General features: G+C 40.9%; 1 protein-coding gene across 3 annotated transcripts in view; it reads left to right on the top strand.

The window, feature by feature from the left end:
• The window catches only part of LOC145393002 (polyunsaturated fatty acid 5-lipoxygenase-like), a 121,653-nt gene that overhangs the window by 72,701 nt on the left and 34,319 nt on the right, over positions 1 to 14,633 (top strand). Inside the window, exon 1 of one of the 3 annotated variants that reach the window (XM_080267312.1) lies at positions 7,596 to 8,339. The exons of the other annotated variants lie outside the window; for them this stretch is intronic. Within the exon in view, the coding sequence (XP_080123438.1) occupies positions 7,632 to 8,339 (708 nt within the window). The 5' untranslated portion in view covers positions 7,596 to 7,631. Of the gene's footprint in view, positions 1 to 7,595; positions 8,340 to 14,633 lie in introns of those variants that run through there. 3 annotated transcript variants of the gene reach the window in all.

Genomic DNA, 14,633 nt, shown 5'->3' with positions numbered 1-14,633 from the left:
TGTGTGTATACCACCGCCCCTCACCACACGCTGGCTCACAACCCCTACAATGCCACGACTCTCTCTCTCTCTCTCTCTCTCTCTCGGTCGTAACAGTCGGGAATACGGGGGTGGGACGTGTTATTATTTACCTATGTCGCAAAGTAAGGTATGTGTAAGGAAGGCGAGAGTATCACGTTCGTGAAGTAAGCTTGGTAATATATCTTCCACTGTCCTCAACCCATTAATCCTTTAACATCCATTTTCACCAGACAGCTATACACTCACGGACCCTTCACATCCCAACACCAGCTCCATCACATTCCACTCATGTCTTTGTCTCTCCCGCCCATTACTTACCCCCATCCCCAAGACTCTTTCTTCTAAATATACCTTCAGTGACCTCAAACTATTAATCTTACAACTCTCATATTCACACGGTATACTTCTCTGCTCCAGCCCAAACGCCAAACAAATTTCCAGCTCATCCTGCCGGCTCCTTTGCTCACCACATCCATTTCCTTATTCCCTCTTTAACAATTTCATGAGCACGTCGCATGGCTGAAGAAAGCGCTGGTTTATTTTACGTACTGAATAATATATCGAGACTTCATTCATATACTTTAGTTTATATGACCCTTTACTCCGATGTGATCCTCTCTTGGCTCAATAAAAGTGTTAGACGTTGGACAAAAATTAATATATAATGTATGTTCTCAGGCTGAAGGGGTTAAATATATAAAGGACGCAAGGAAGGAAAGGAAATGAGAGGAAAGAGCCAAGCCATGTCCCTTGCTGCTTTCCCTCTCTCTTCCAAACACAGTTCCGTCTCTGGCACGTTCCTTCACCTCCCTCTACCACTCTCCCTCCCCCCTACCCAACTACCTCCCCTACCCCCCTCCCTGACCCTGGCATTCTCTCTCCGTCCTCAGCAATCCCCTTTTCCCTCCTCCCCCCCTCTAGAACCTGCTCACCTTTTCCTCTCCTTTTTTTTCATTGCCTTCTCGTCCACTACTGGCACTTCCCGGGGGTTTCCTTAGCGAGACACACACACACACATACACACACACACACACACACACACTATACTGTTCATTCGTTTACGCTTTCAATACTCTCTCTCTCTCTCTCTCTCTCTCTCTCTTCCTTATCTAACACTACTAATGGAGCCAGGCATATAACCCCCCACCAGGACATGATAGCTACAGAAGGGTAAAGAAGTCTGCAAGATAGAGGAAGGCAGAAGAAGGAAATCAGAGAAAAAAATATATAGAAAAAGACAGTGCTAAAATAGACGTGGGTAAATAATTCGATGGTGGGAGGGTTGTTTAGTAAGCTGAATAAAATCGTCTGTTTGTGTCAAGACCATAACTATACTCAAGAAAATGGAGTAAAAAGTCTGCTCCACTACTGATTCTGACCCCTTCCCTACGAGCAGGTGTTGTACTGAAGGGGTTAACTCCTTCAGTTCGGCGACGCTTTGCTTTATTCTTGCTACCTTCAAACAACTGTGCTGAACTTAGCGAAGACATATTTTACTGAAGCCAGACTGAAATAACGAAGGATGCATCTAACCTCCTCCAGTTCGCTAAGTTCCTCTCAGCCGAGTCGTGTGGAAACAGCAAAAATTAAAAAAAAAAAAATGCTCATAGTGCAGGGGTTAAAGACGTTCAGAAACACACCACATCAGGGCCAACAGCTAAACACACCCAGTATATTGCTACAACATACTCGCCTCGCTCCACCTTGCCTAAGTGGCCCGCCATCTTGAAAGCTGGCTCGTAAATAAAGCCAGATATTGCAGGGCTATAAAGAAAAGAAAGAAAGAAAACTTAAAGCCCAACCTACCAGTTTTTTTTTCTTTTAAGAATAAAACCGGATAAAAGCGTTTTTTTTTTTTTTTACAAACCTTCATGATTTTATACAATACATATTTCTTGTTTTAGTATTTTCTGACCATTTACTATTCAAAAAATATATTGTACAGTACAGTACTGTACTTCTCCTTTTTAAATGAAAAATGTAGTTACTGTATTTTGTTTAAAACAACTATGAAATATTTATTTACAGTTTCTAAAATTAAAATTTCAGCTTGCTTTATTGTTTCCTATATTGTACTGTAGGGCAATAATATAATGCATTAACCCTGTACTGTATTGCTAAAACCAAATGTTACGTTTGAAGTTGAGAATACTATATGTAGCTATGTTTAGTTTTGAATACTACAGTAAGCACAGTGTTTATTCAACTTGACTGCAAGAAACAAAAACAATTATGAAATATCTATTTACAATTCCTAAAATTTAATCTCAGTTTGGTTTGTTGCTGTGTGTATATATATATATATATATATATATATATATATATATATATATATATATATATATATATATATATATATATATATATATATTTGCTATACAGTATTGTACAGTAATAAAATAATGCATTAGCTGTGTACTGTAGTGCAAAAATCAGACGTTAAGTTTTGAAGATGAATATATTATGCAGTATGTATGTTTATTTAAGAATTACAATGAGTTGTGTGTATTGTTTATTGATGACGATGTTTATTGCATGAAACAAAAACTGTTATGAAATATGAATTTAGCTTCGGAAATTAAATTTCGGTTTTCTTAGTTGCTGTAAATCTTTGGAGATACAGTACTGTAGAGTAATAAAATAATGGTTTATTACTATTATAGTTATAAAATGTTAAGAAACACAAGACAATGATACTGTATTACAGTAAGGACACACTGCATACTATGCCACTTTAAACAACACAGTCGCTTGCAAGGAAATACTGCACTAAAAATAACTTTATGTGCAACAAATTGTTTTCGGTATCTAAGATTAAACTGTAATGCTTAAACATTTTTTACAAATCATTTATATTATTTAATTTTTTAAGGTAACCAACTTTTAAAAAAAGATAATTTAAATAAAAATATGGTAAGTTGACCCATTATAAAGCAAAAAATAAATACATAAATAAATAAATAATCCCAAAGGGTTTTTAAGCCAAAAAACCCGGTTCGGATGGGTAAGTGGGTAGCCTCCCGGGAAGCTACCACAACTCTGAGACAGACCACAGGCACAGACTAATAAGGCAAGAGTCTGGTTTGAGTAACTTGAATTACTAACACACTCAGGCTCGTACGACTCACTGGCCTGAATTAATTTTGTTTGGCGTTAGCGGCAATAGAATACCAGAGTTGCTCCCCCCCCCCATGAGAAGGCTAATGGTACTAGTGTTACAACTCTCAGGTTCCTGGCGTTGGCCGGGTGAAAATAAAGCTTTTTCGATTGTAATCAATTTAAACAACCTATATCATTTTTACTCTAACTTCACTAAGATTTCCAGGTTTTTTCATGGAGTTCAGTCGCAGTCTAAGACAATGCATCCTTTCCATGGCACTTTCTCGTGACTAGCACCATATTCGATTGTTAATCTATTGTTGTAGCTCAGCATTCGAGATGGAGAGATGGGAAATCCAGACCAAGTTAACGTTTAAAAAAGTATAGTAACCTTAGACCTGCACTGATAAGGAGGATCTGATAAGAAGCACCTGGAATTTAAAATGCTGTATACGCTGTTGTATATCCCGGACACTGATTGATAAGCAGGCGATGTATTCATAAGATATCTGCCTACTTCATGATAAACAAGCCTCCACATCAGTTCACCATTATCAGGAACGTAGGTGATCTATGACGACTGGTGGAAAGTTGGAAGGGAAAGAGTCACAGGTTAGTGGTTGAATTTACGTTTTGGGCTACACAGAACTTCGGACTCTCTGAAGATGGGTTCTGTTTAGCTCGAAACTTTAGAGAAAATAAAGAAATGAAGCTTTACCTGTGTCTGTCTCCCACCAAACATTTCTGATTATCAGGAATCATTTTACTTTGGAGGTTGTTACTTCAATATTCACTCTAGTTTGCCTGTAACGTGTCTGGTACTTGTCTGAAAGAATATTTGAATCCTGTAAGCAGCTTAGGATCAATGAAAGTGAATACGAGTTACAGATAATATAAAACCAGCTCGTAAATTCCAGGTACGAACTGGTTAGACAAGGATGGTACTAAATTAAGATAGATATTAGTTCAACCCAAGGGCGTGCACTGGATCTTCTCATGGGAAAGGGGGTGTCGGACTGGTCACTCTCTCTCTCTCTCTCTCTCTCTCTCTCTCTCTCTCTCTCTCTCTGATACGTATTGTTAGATATTGGTTCAACTCAAGGGTGTGCACAGGATCATATGGGAAGGAGGGGGTGTCTGACTGGTGTCTGTCTGTCTGTCTGTCTGTCTCTCTCTCTCTCTCTCTCTCTCTCTCTCTCTCTCTCAGATACGTATTGCCTGACGTTCGCTGAAGTAAAATAAAGAGTTGTCCCTACCATGAAAGGGTTCATGGTACTAAAATTAACCCTCTCAAACTTGTATGACTCAAGTGAATAAAATCGTTTGAAGGCTAGAATAATATTGAGTCGTTCCTACCATGCAAAGGATAATGGTGACACTATTAACACTCACGCTCCTATGACTCACTCTCAGCTGAATAAAATCGTCTGGAATTAGCCGGAACTGAATACTAGAGTTATCCCGACGATAAGAGTTAATATATACTGAGTCACAAGATTCCCGCCACGAACGTCAGTCGTATCGCATATCCTCAACGCCGCAACGGACCACGTAACCTCGATCGATTGTGTCTGGAGAGGAAAGGGGAAGAATGGCGGCAAAAGGAAAGGGGAATAATAGGGGCAAGAGGAAAGGGAAATAATAGGAGCAAGAGAAAAGGTGCATAATGGCGGCAAGAGGAAAGGAGAATAATGGGGGCAAGAGGAAAGGGGAAAAATAGGGGCAAGAGGAAAGGCGGGTTGAATGAAGAGATGAGGGGAAGGGGGCGTCAATGAAGAAAAAGAGGGAAGAAGGCGAACGGAACGGAGAGAAAACGAAGGGAACTGAGAGAAAAAGGATAAATGAAGAAAAGAGAAAGAGGGTGAATGGAGAAACAAGGCCGTGAATGAAATCAGGAGGAAAGGGGGGTGAATGGAAAGAAGAGGAAATGGGACGAATGGAAGGAAGGGAAAATGCGGTGAATGAAGAAGGAAAGAAAATGGAGTGAAAGAAGCAAAGTTAGAAAGAGAAGGAATGGAGGGGATTGGAGAGAAGAGGTAAACAGGTGTAGGGAGAGAGGAGAAAAGGTGAATGGGGGAAAAATGTAGGCAAAATATGTTTCATGAAAGAGGACAAAAGAAGTGAAGGGAAAGAAGAGCAAAAAGGAGAGCCAATAAGTATAGGGAAAGATGACGTAGTGAGCGAAGGAAAGAGATATGTGTAGAGAGAGAAGGAGGCGAGAGGGACGAATGCAGAGAGAAGGAAAACATTTAGGCATGAAAGGAGGAAAAGGAAGTGGGGGGGGGAAGAGGAGTGAGAGAAGAGTTGGTAACAAGAGTTAGGCCTAAAAGGGTTTGTATTTATGAAGGATCTTTAAGCAATATTCACGGTAAAGAAGTATCCGTACAAATTCACAATCATCGGAAATCTACTGTTTTTCACGTTTTTCACATTACCTCTAGTTTGGCTGTGAAATCTCTAGTAGCTGTATGTGTGAAGACAGAAGTAAATAAATAAATAAAAATGAATCTTCTACAAGGTAAAGACGTTCTGTAAATACGGCGCCTTGAAGCTTGGATACCCGACAGAGACCCTGGTGAATTTAGTCTCCCACATTCCTTCGACAAGTCTCGGGGTTGTAATTATAAAGACTCTTAACCTATTCTTACGATAAACAAATCTTCATTTCAACTAAATACTATCATGAATAATTTTTTTTTTTTCTTTTTTACTGTCATTTATGGTAGTTGTATGAAAGGGAGAGGAATGGAGAGACATGGGAAGGATAGGGAGGGAAGCGGAAGAAATAGAGACAAGAATTAGGGAGAGATTAGGAATGAAAAGGGAAGAAATGGAGACAAGAAGGGAGAGATGAGGGAGGGAAGAGGAAGAAATGTAGACAAGTAGCAGGGAGAGGTTATGGAAGAGAGGGCGGGAAAAGGATCAGACGGAGGAAAGACGTGGGGAGAGGAAGAGAAGAAAAGAAGGGAAGCGGTGGTGCATACAGAAAGTGTGGAGAGATGAGGGAGGAGAGGGATGGATAGGGAAGAGATGTATGACAGGAAGTGAAGAGAGAGGGAGGGGAGGGAAGGAAAAAGTGGTATAAGAATGTGGAGGACTTCGATGATGAAAACGAGATAAAGAAATAAGGTCTCTCTCTCTCTCTCTCTCTCTCTCTCTCTGGAGTTACTCGTATTCTCATGAGGTTAAGGGGATCCCCAGTACCCTTCCTGTCCAGAATATTTCAGTACCGGGCACGTTATTATCCTTTCGTTCATTATTTTTGCAAACCACTCGAGAAAGCGCGACCACGAGAGGGTTTAGGTGTAACATGCAAAATAAATCAATGAAGCAACATAAATCGACGAAGAAGGTAGGTTACGAAAGCTCTCCCAAGCCAATGAAAATACGAAAAAGTCAATACGTAGCCCAGTCTGGTCCATGTGAGTCAAGAAGGCATATACGTTCGCGAGCCTACTCCGTGAGCGTCCGAAAAGCCAATACGTTCGCGATTGTACCACGTGAGCGTCGAAAAAGTCACTATACGTTCGCGATTCTACCACGTGAGCGTCGAGAATCCTACGCAACTTAGGAAAACGTGATGCAACCTTCCAATCATCCGGCACATTTTTTGTCCCGGATTCACAAACAGACTTACAATCAGTTCCCTCTCGTAACTCAGATTTTTGGGTTGTAGAAAGAACAATAGACGTTGGGAAATCCTAGCTACCCTCCTTGTCCTTCTTAAAAAAAAAAAAAAAAAATCCTTGATGGAGGTGATCGTACTAGTCAATATCAGGCCAAGAAGGAAGAGGCCATGACGCCAAGGCCAAGGTGGAAGTCCCGGCAGATCAGTGACGCGTGCAACAGCTTACAGGTAAGTAGTGTACTCGGGGAAAATATTGGCTTCCACCGAGGATGCATGAAACTATACAAGCACCCAGCAATATCGGTAAGCAGAGTCGAAATATGAAATATACTTCTTACTGAAATTAATACAAGCTGTTGTCAATCGTTTCTTTACAAAAAATAAAGCAAGAAAATATTCTGCCATGAAAATGAAAGTGGTACTTGGCATCCAGGGCGGAGCACGGTAGTATTGCGTGGGTCCGCCTTCCCTTACCCGCCACCATTCACCACCCGGACCCTGGCCAGGAAGGACGTCAGACCCGCTCTCTCCTAGCTGTATCCAAAGACTGAATGTGTTATTACTGTACGTGTGACCGTGAAGTGAGTTGGTGCTGCTGGCAAACACCCCGGTGATAAGTCACATAACACCATACTGTTGACCGTGATTATACAAAGCTACTTGTGTGTTGGTGACCCTCGGGCCACTGTGTATATACTGTGACCTGCAATCCTTAGCACAGAGGCTGCCCGGTCACAGAGCCTTCGGTGCCTCATCTACCCGGCAGCAAAAGGGCTACCTGACAATGAATCAACTGTAGAAGATATTATTTTGCGTCTTCCTAAAGTAGTGCTGCACAGATGTAAATATAACATTAGTTAGTGGTGTATTTGACCAGTACAAGATGATTGGTGGACTCATTGGGAAGACAAGAGACTCGGTGTTGAGGCTGGCTGGGTTCAGTGATACCCCAGTGCACTACCGGCTGCACGTGGTTACCGGGGACAGGCGGGGCGCTGGTACGGACGCCAACGTGTACGTGGTCCTGCATGACAAATCTGGGCGTGCCTCACAACCCATCTCCTCCAACAAAGTGTTCTGGAACGACAACGAGCGAAACTCCACAACAACCATTGATCTGGGCGCCGACTGTGGAGTAAATGGACCCATTGTCAAGGTGGAGGTGTGGAGGGATAATTTTGCAGACCTCTCCTTTATCGGCTCCATCACTAACTTCTTCTTCGGTCAGCGAACCAAGAGAGGATCCGCTTCGTGGTTCCTCGACCGAATTGAGGTGGAGGAGGTGATAACAAGCGAGGGACAGACAGCAGAGGGATCAAATGAGACACTGACAGCACAGGGAAATTACAGCCACTCACAAGAAGTTGCTGCAGATGAATCCCCCATAACAGTGCACCGGTCTGATGCTGGCGGGCGTGTGTGGATATTTCCCCTACAGCGGTGGGTGGCGGCGCAAAGGACATACACCATCCATCTCCACGACTGCTTCCTTCCTCAAGACGACCCAAATTCCAAGGCCAGACGCATCGACCTAGAGCAGAAGCGAGAAATCTACGTGTATGAACAGAAGGTGGAGCGAGGACCTGCACAGGTAAGACATAAAGTGCATTCAACCTGCTCACACTTAATTTTTTTTTTATGATAAGGACGCATTTTTTTTTCCTTTTCACAGTACACATGTATACTAATGAATCCCTCCAATACGATGACTTCATGTTACACCAAATAAATTTTATATTTTTGCTACCGCCAAAGGATTTCTCATTTTTTTAGAGGCCCATTGCGTTGACGGGGCGGGAAGCAGCTTCTATTACCACACTGGTAACTAAAACGCCTTTCAGGATTCATTCGTACTACTGCAAGTGGAATAATTCAGGTCATCTCTCTGAACAGGTTAGAGGCACTCTCCATTGATTAACCCCTGAATACCATTACGCCTTTCAAAAGTATACTCTTACTACCGTCACACGATTTTTTTTTTTTTTTTAGCTCTGAAGAGACAATGTATGGCGAAGGAATCGCATTATTACTAACCACTTTATATTACTGAAATGAGGCTTAGTATGATGATTATGACATGAATATATTACAGGTCTATCCTCATTCACGTTCGCATAAGAAACCTCGTAACACTTCTTTATCAACGATTTACTTAACCTCATCTGGATTCTAACATCACCCTGACCATATCCAAATTTTTACTAAAACTTATACTAAACGTCCAACCATAAGCCAATTCTATCCTCTTGTGCGTTTCCGATACAAGCCACTCACGTCAATATTAAACAGATGCCGATTTAAATAGCACATATCAAGGAGAATAATGGCGTAATGTGCAAAACGAAGAGCCAAAGAAGAGGTACGTTGAAATTACCTACGCCAACGAGAATACGGCTGTGTAGGGGAGGGTTCAGATTGCCATGATGCCGAGAAACCTGTAGCAAAAAGTTCCCGGGAGGATCTACGTTAGGATGGATCAGGCTAGGATAAACAAACGGGATCATCTTAGGAGAAAAATCTTTGTGCGCGGTGCTGGAATGACTTAAGACAGTGCGGAAATGTGATGCCCGCTACTACAAAAACTTAAAATCTCTCCCTTTTCCGTCTTAGGGTACATCTTGATAAGGAATAGGGAGTCAGAAGGAAATACACGCTACATACATTAGACAAGGCATATATGTCGCCAACTTGGTAAAAAATATTCATTAGATTATTATATTTGGGGTAAAAATGCGCGTTATCTATTGAACCTACACACGTCAGTTAATATTATAGTCAGAGCGAGAGGCCTACACCTAGTTGCCCATCCTTTAAAACATCCCAATCTCTTCAGTTTCCGTCGCTAATTTGGTAGACGGTATTCATTAGACTACATATGTGGAATTACGAAAAAATAATAGGTGATTTATCTATAAGTAATGCAAAAGGATACGTCAATCGCACTACATCATCTTAAACACTCTGCCGTTTCCATCGTCACCTTGGTACAGTATCAGTTAACCTCTGTCCTACGATTACTCCTTGCATTTTATTTTCAGTACAATCAAACGATTTTATTTCAGCTTAGGAGAGCTTTACAACTATAGGAGTTTTATATAGAAAATAGCGTTCAAGATCTTCTCCACTACCAGACAGTACCGAAACTGAAATAAAAGACATCAATTGGCAGTAAAAAACAAACTAAATAATAATAATAATATGATGATGATGATGATGACAATGATGATTGACGATGACGACGATAATAATAATGATGATGATGATAATAATAATAATAATAATAATAGTAATAACAATACGTTCTCGTGCAGCTACGGAAAATAATATTACTCCACTTTTTCATCAAACATTTACAGTTAAAATAACGGGTTCCGGAGAGGACATCACTGGGTTACCGAAGTCCCGTTTTCTGTGGCCTTGAAGCGATATCAGTATTTATGTAGCCGATTGTACATATTTGGGGTCAGAAAGAAATACTTGTTATCTAAATGTAAGCGCCAGAAGTGCAGCTTTCCAGTTTATTTACTGAGAGAGAGAGAGTCCATAGTCCAAGGTGCAAAGCTGAAAGGAAATGCTTCTGATACAGTATTGAAGAAGGTCATTGAAAGATAGTCCAAGGTACAAAGCTGAAAGGAAATGCTTCTGATACAGTATTGAAGAAGGTCATTGAAAGATAGTCCAAGGTACAAAGCTGAAAGGAAATGCTTCTGATACAGTATTGAAGAAGGTCATTGAAAGATAGTCCAAGGTACAAAGCTGAAAGGAAATGCTTCTGATACAGTATTGAAGAAGGTCATTGAAAGATAGTCCAAGGTACAAAGCTGAAAGGAAATGCTTCTGATACAGTATTGAAGAAGTTCATTGAAAGATAAAGCTAATCTCAAGTTCCAACGCCCGTATTCTCGTCGGTTAAAGAAGCTCCCTAACATCTGTTCCTAAGCGATTTATTTTCCTTATTACACCTTACACTTTTATTCTATGTAATATAAACACTTCTAACAACGCCATACTCTGCATAAATTACGTACACAAGGATATATACCAGCCATATCCAAAAATAAATAGCTAAGGAAGATGTGTTAGGGAGCTTCCTTACCTGACGAGAATGAGGGCCCAAGAGTCTATCCTGAGCTAAATAAAATCGCTTGGAGGTGGCAAGAATAAATAAATAAATAAATAAATAAACTAGAGAGCGCATACTTCCGCCAATGTCACTGCCATTAAAAAGGATCCGGATACGTGGATAGAGGATATAGGATCCGGATCTGGACACGTAGATGGAGGATACAGGATCCGCATCCGGATCCGCCCCCAAATTTAATGAATTTTCTTGGTCCATGGCTCACCTTTCCATAAAATTTCATTGAATTTCATTGAAAATTTTTGGAGATATTGTGCGGGATACTCCGAATTTAATAATTTCTTCCTTGGCCCACACTTCCACAAAATTTTGTCAAAATCCGTTCATAACTTTTTGAGTAATCCCGGATCCGGATCCGTGGATAGAGGATATAGGATCCGGATCCGGATCAACCCCCAAATTTAATCAAAAATTTCTTGGTCCATGGCCCACCTTTCCACAAAATTTCATTGAAATTCACTGAGAACTTTTGGAGATATTGTGCGGTATAATACGGATCCGGGTCCGGCCCAAAATTTAGTCATTTCTTTATTGGCCCCGCCCGCCCCTCCACAAAATTTTACTAAAATCCGTTCATAACTTTTTGAGTAATCCTGCTCACAGACAGACAGACAAACCAACGCGAAGTAAAACATAACCTCCTTGGCGGAGGTAAAGACGTTACGGTACTACATGGGTTACCGACAATACCGTCACCGTCACAAGCTACTGCTGTGTGACGCACGAAAATAACACAGGGATAATCTGCATCCTATCAATCCCTTCACCACAGGCACATCCCTTGCACTTCATTCTTGTTACCCCCATACGATTTTGCTGAACTCTAGCAAATCCTGTGGCAGTCAAGGGGTCAAAAAGCACGATTAGAGTCAGGAACAAGATTAGGGTCAGGAACAAGATTAGGGCAAAAAACATGATTAGGGTCACAAACAAGATTTGGGCAAAAAACATGATTAGGGTCACAAACAAGATTTGGGCAAAAAACATGATTAGGGTCACAAACAAGATTAGGGTAAGATACAAGATTAGGGTCAAAAACAAGATTAGGGTCTGAAACAAGATTAGGGTCAGATAGGCTACAAGATTAGGTCCAGAAACAAGATTAGGGTCAGGTACAAGATCAGGGTCAGGTACAAGATCAGGGTCAGGTACAAGATCAGGGTCAGAAAAAGGGTAAGGTAAGAAAAAACTCCATTACCCGTTTTCCAATATTCTATACAATGTTTCCCCAAAGCTAATTAACTCATCACTACCTGAGAAACGAAATATAAAGGACATAAATGCAGGTATGATGTCACAGCATTCACAGCCACAACACCGATGCCGTGACTCTCCATATAAACAACCCGCTTTTTTTTTTTTTTTTTTTTTTAATGCATGGAAGAAGGAACCAAAGGCCAGAAGCCCGTAAGAGTGTTCCCTCCAAGAAAAAACAAATACAAGATAACAGGAAGCCACATTCGAAATCTGTTCAGTGTATAGTGTGGGTGGAGAGGAACCATGACAGGCCGATGTTGCAGTTTCCAGACGATTTTTTTCTCCCAGCTTACAAGAACGCCACGATAATCAAGGGGTTAAGGGCTGTACCTAACCCTTCTGGCTGGAAAAGTGTATCGTTAAGCTCAGTGAAATCGTGTGGAGGTTGCAAGAGTTAAAAATACGATACCGGATTCAATGGCGTTAATAAAATCGTCTTGAAATAGCCTAATACAGCATCCATCTGAGAAAGGGTTAATAAAATCGTCTGATGGAAGCGAGAATAAAATAATACGTCATGGGATTGAAGTGGCTAATAAAATCGTCTGGGGGTAACAATAAAATATAAAAAAAATGTCATGGGGCTGAAGGGGCAAAATCCAACCACACCACGTTCGTAACCGGAAACGCATGACGCAATGTACGACTATCATTCCTGTGGTAACGAACAAAACGTAGTGAAGCACGGTCACGGACACAAGTTCTATTAATAATTCTGCAACTTTAACGGGAGATTACCACCAGCCTAATCACGAAGAAGTGCTGAGAACAGGATGTATCAAGAGTTGTAGCAATGTTTCCTCCTGCCACTGAGCTACGGGAAATACGAAGTAAACGACGAAAATCTCAACCAAGTTAAGGTGGAAGAACTATAGAGGAGTCTTGCTTCGTAATTTAAAACCGTAACAGTACAGAACAATAATAACGCGACTGTACATCATGGGGAAAAAGTTCGCATACTAACATTTGTTTCACGCTTAGGAAATGCCCGTCACTTTCCCCCCAGACGCATCACATCAAAGGGAATCATGTATTGGCAGAAAAATATACCAAGACTCTTTCAGCTTAGGGATCTTTACCAGCAAATGAAAGTGAAAAGCAGACGGGGTGAAATATTAGGCGAACTTTTGTCCCATTAACCAGTTCGCCGTGATGATGCGTCTTTTATGTCGTCCTTGCAAACAGTAGACGATTTCATTCATCTTTGGAGAGACGACTTGCAGTGATGATTTTAATCAAGGCTATATTTAATCCCTCATATTCAGAAAGTTTTTCCAAATGATAATAAAATTTCTGGAGATAGCAAGTACGAAAGTGTCATTTGATGGAAGGGGTTAATCCGTTCACTAAGCTGATTTGTACTTAATTTTATTTTTGCTATCTACAGACGATTTTATTGGGTTTTGGGAATACATCTGACCTGGAGGGGTTGCATACAGTCTCCATTAACCCCTTCATTTCTAGAGTACTCTCCCAAGTTGATTATAATCGTCTATCAGCATCAGAAAATAAGTACCATAACGTTAATAGAGTCAGCTTACGGAGGACGGTGAAGAGAACCAAGGATATGTTTAATAGTTTAGTTCAGCCCCTTCACGGAAGCACCCGATATGATAACAGAAATCAGTTGGTTCACACACTCAGTTCATGATAACGATGTAAAGCTGATACTTTGGTATGATAAAATAATCTCGGATAACACGACGAAGAACATATATTTACCGTATCTACTTTAATTCTATTAACCACTTCACCCTGAGTACCGTATTATTCATTACCGAAACACAGTTTTTATATCCATCCGCTTCAAGGCATACCTGGAAGCACTTCTCGAAGTACAATAGTCCACCTACGACAAACTAACAGCGGGCTGATCCCCTTATATGAGATTAGGCCACCGTTTGCAGTGTGATATGCCAGGGTTATCACATTCTGATATGGTGTTACAGTATTAGTGACGCGATGGTTTGTGTGTGTGTGTGTGTGTGTGTGTGTGTGTGTGACTTATCGGTGATGATATAGGAAAGTGCAGTGAACACGGTGATACTCGGTTAAAGTTTACAAAGAGGTCACTACAAGAGTCAGGATCTACTCGTAACCTGAGACCAGCGAGTGCAGTTGCATAATAGTAGGTGAGGTTGGGGTAGGTTACGTTACGGATGGATATATTTTGATTTTGACTATTTGATCAGGTTAGGTTTATCTTGGGCTTTTGGTATATCTGTTATTATTAAAAAAAAAAAAAAGTCCACAATGCACTACGGCACCTTTTTCGTCTTCAGACCCCAACTTCTAAGGTATATATTTACACCCTGGTTTCTATACTCGCAAATGAATAAAATCGTCATGCCATAGGTGGAAAGGAACTGCAAAGTTGTTCCGACTATGTGAGGGTAAAGAGATGTGGTTCAGGAGAGAGAGTCCCTTTGCTTTATCCTCCAATGAATCCCATAAGTGGATGTGAATGAGCCCACCCTCTATAATTTA

Source organism: Coenobita brevimanus, chromosome 23 (genome assembly GCF_032717465.1).
Source record: "Coenobita brevimanus isolate Jiangsu-jjx chromosome 23, ASM3271746v2, whole genome shotgun sequence".
Taxonomy (NCBI): domain Eukaryota; kingdom Metazoa; phylum Arthropoda; class Malacostraca; order Decapoda; family Coenobitidae; genus Coenobita; species Coenobita brevimanus.
This window is presented reverse-complemented; position numbering and strand designations above follow the sequence as displayed.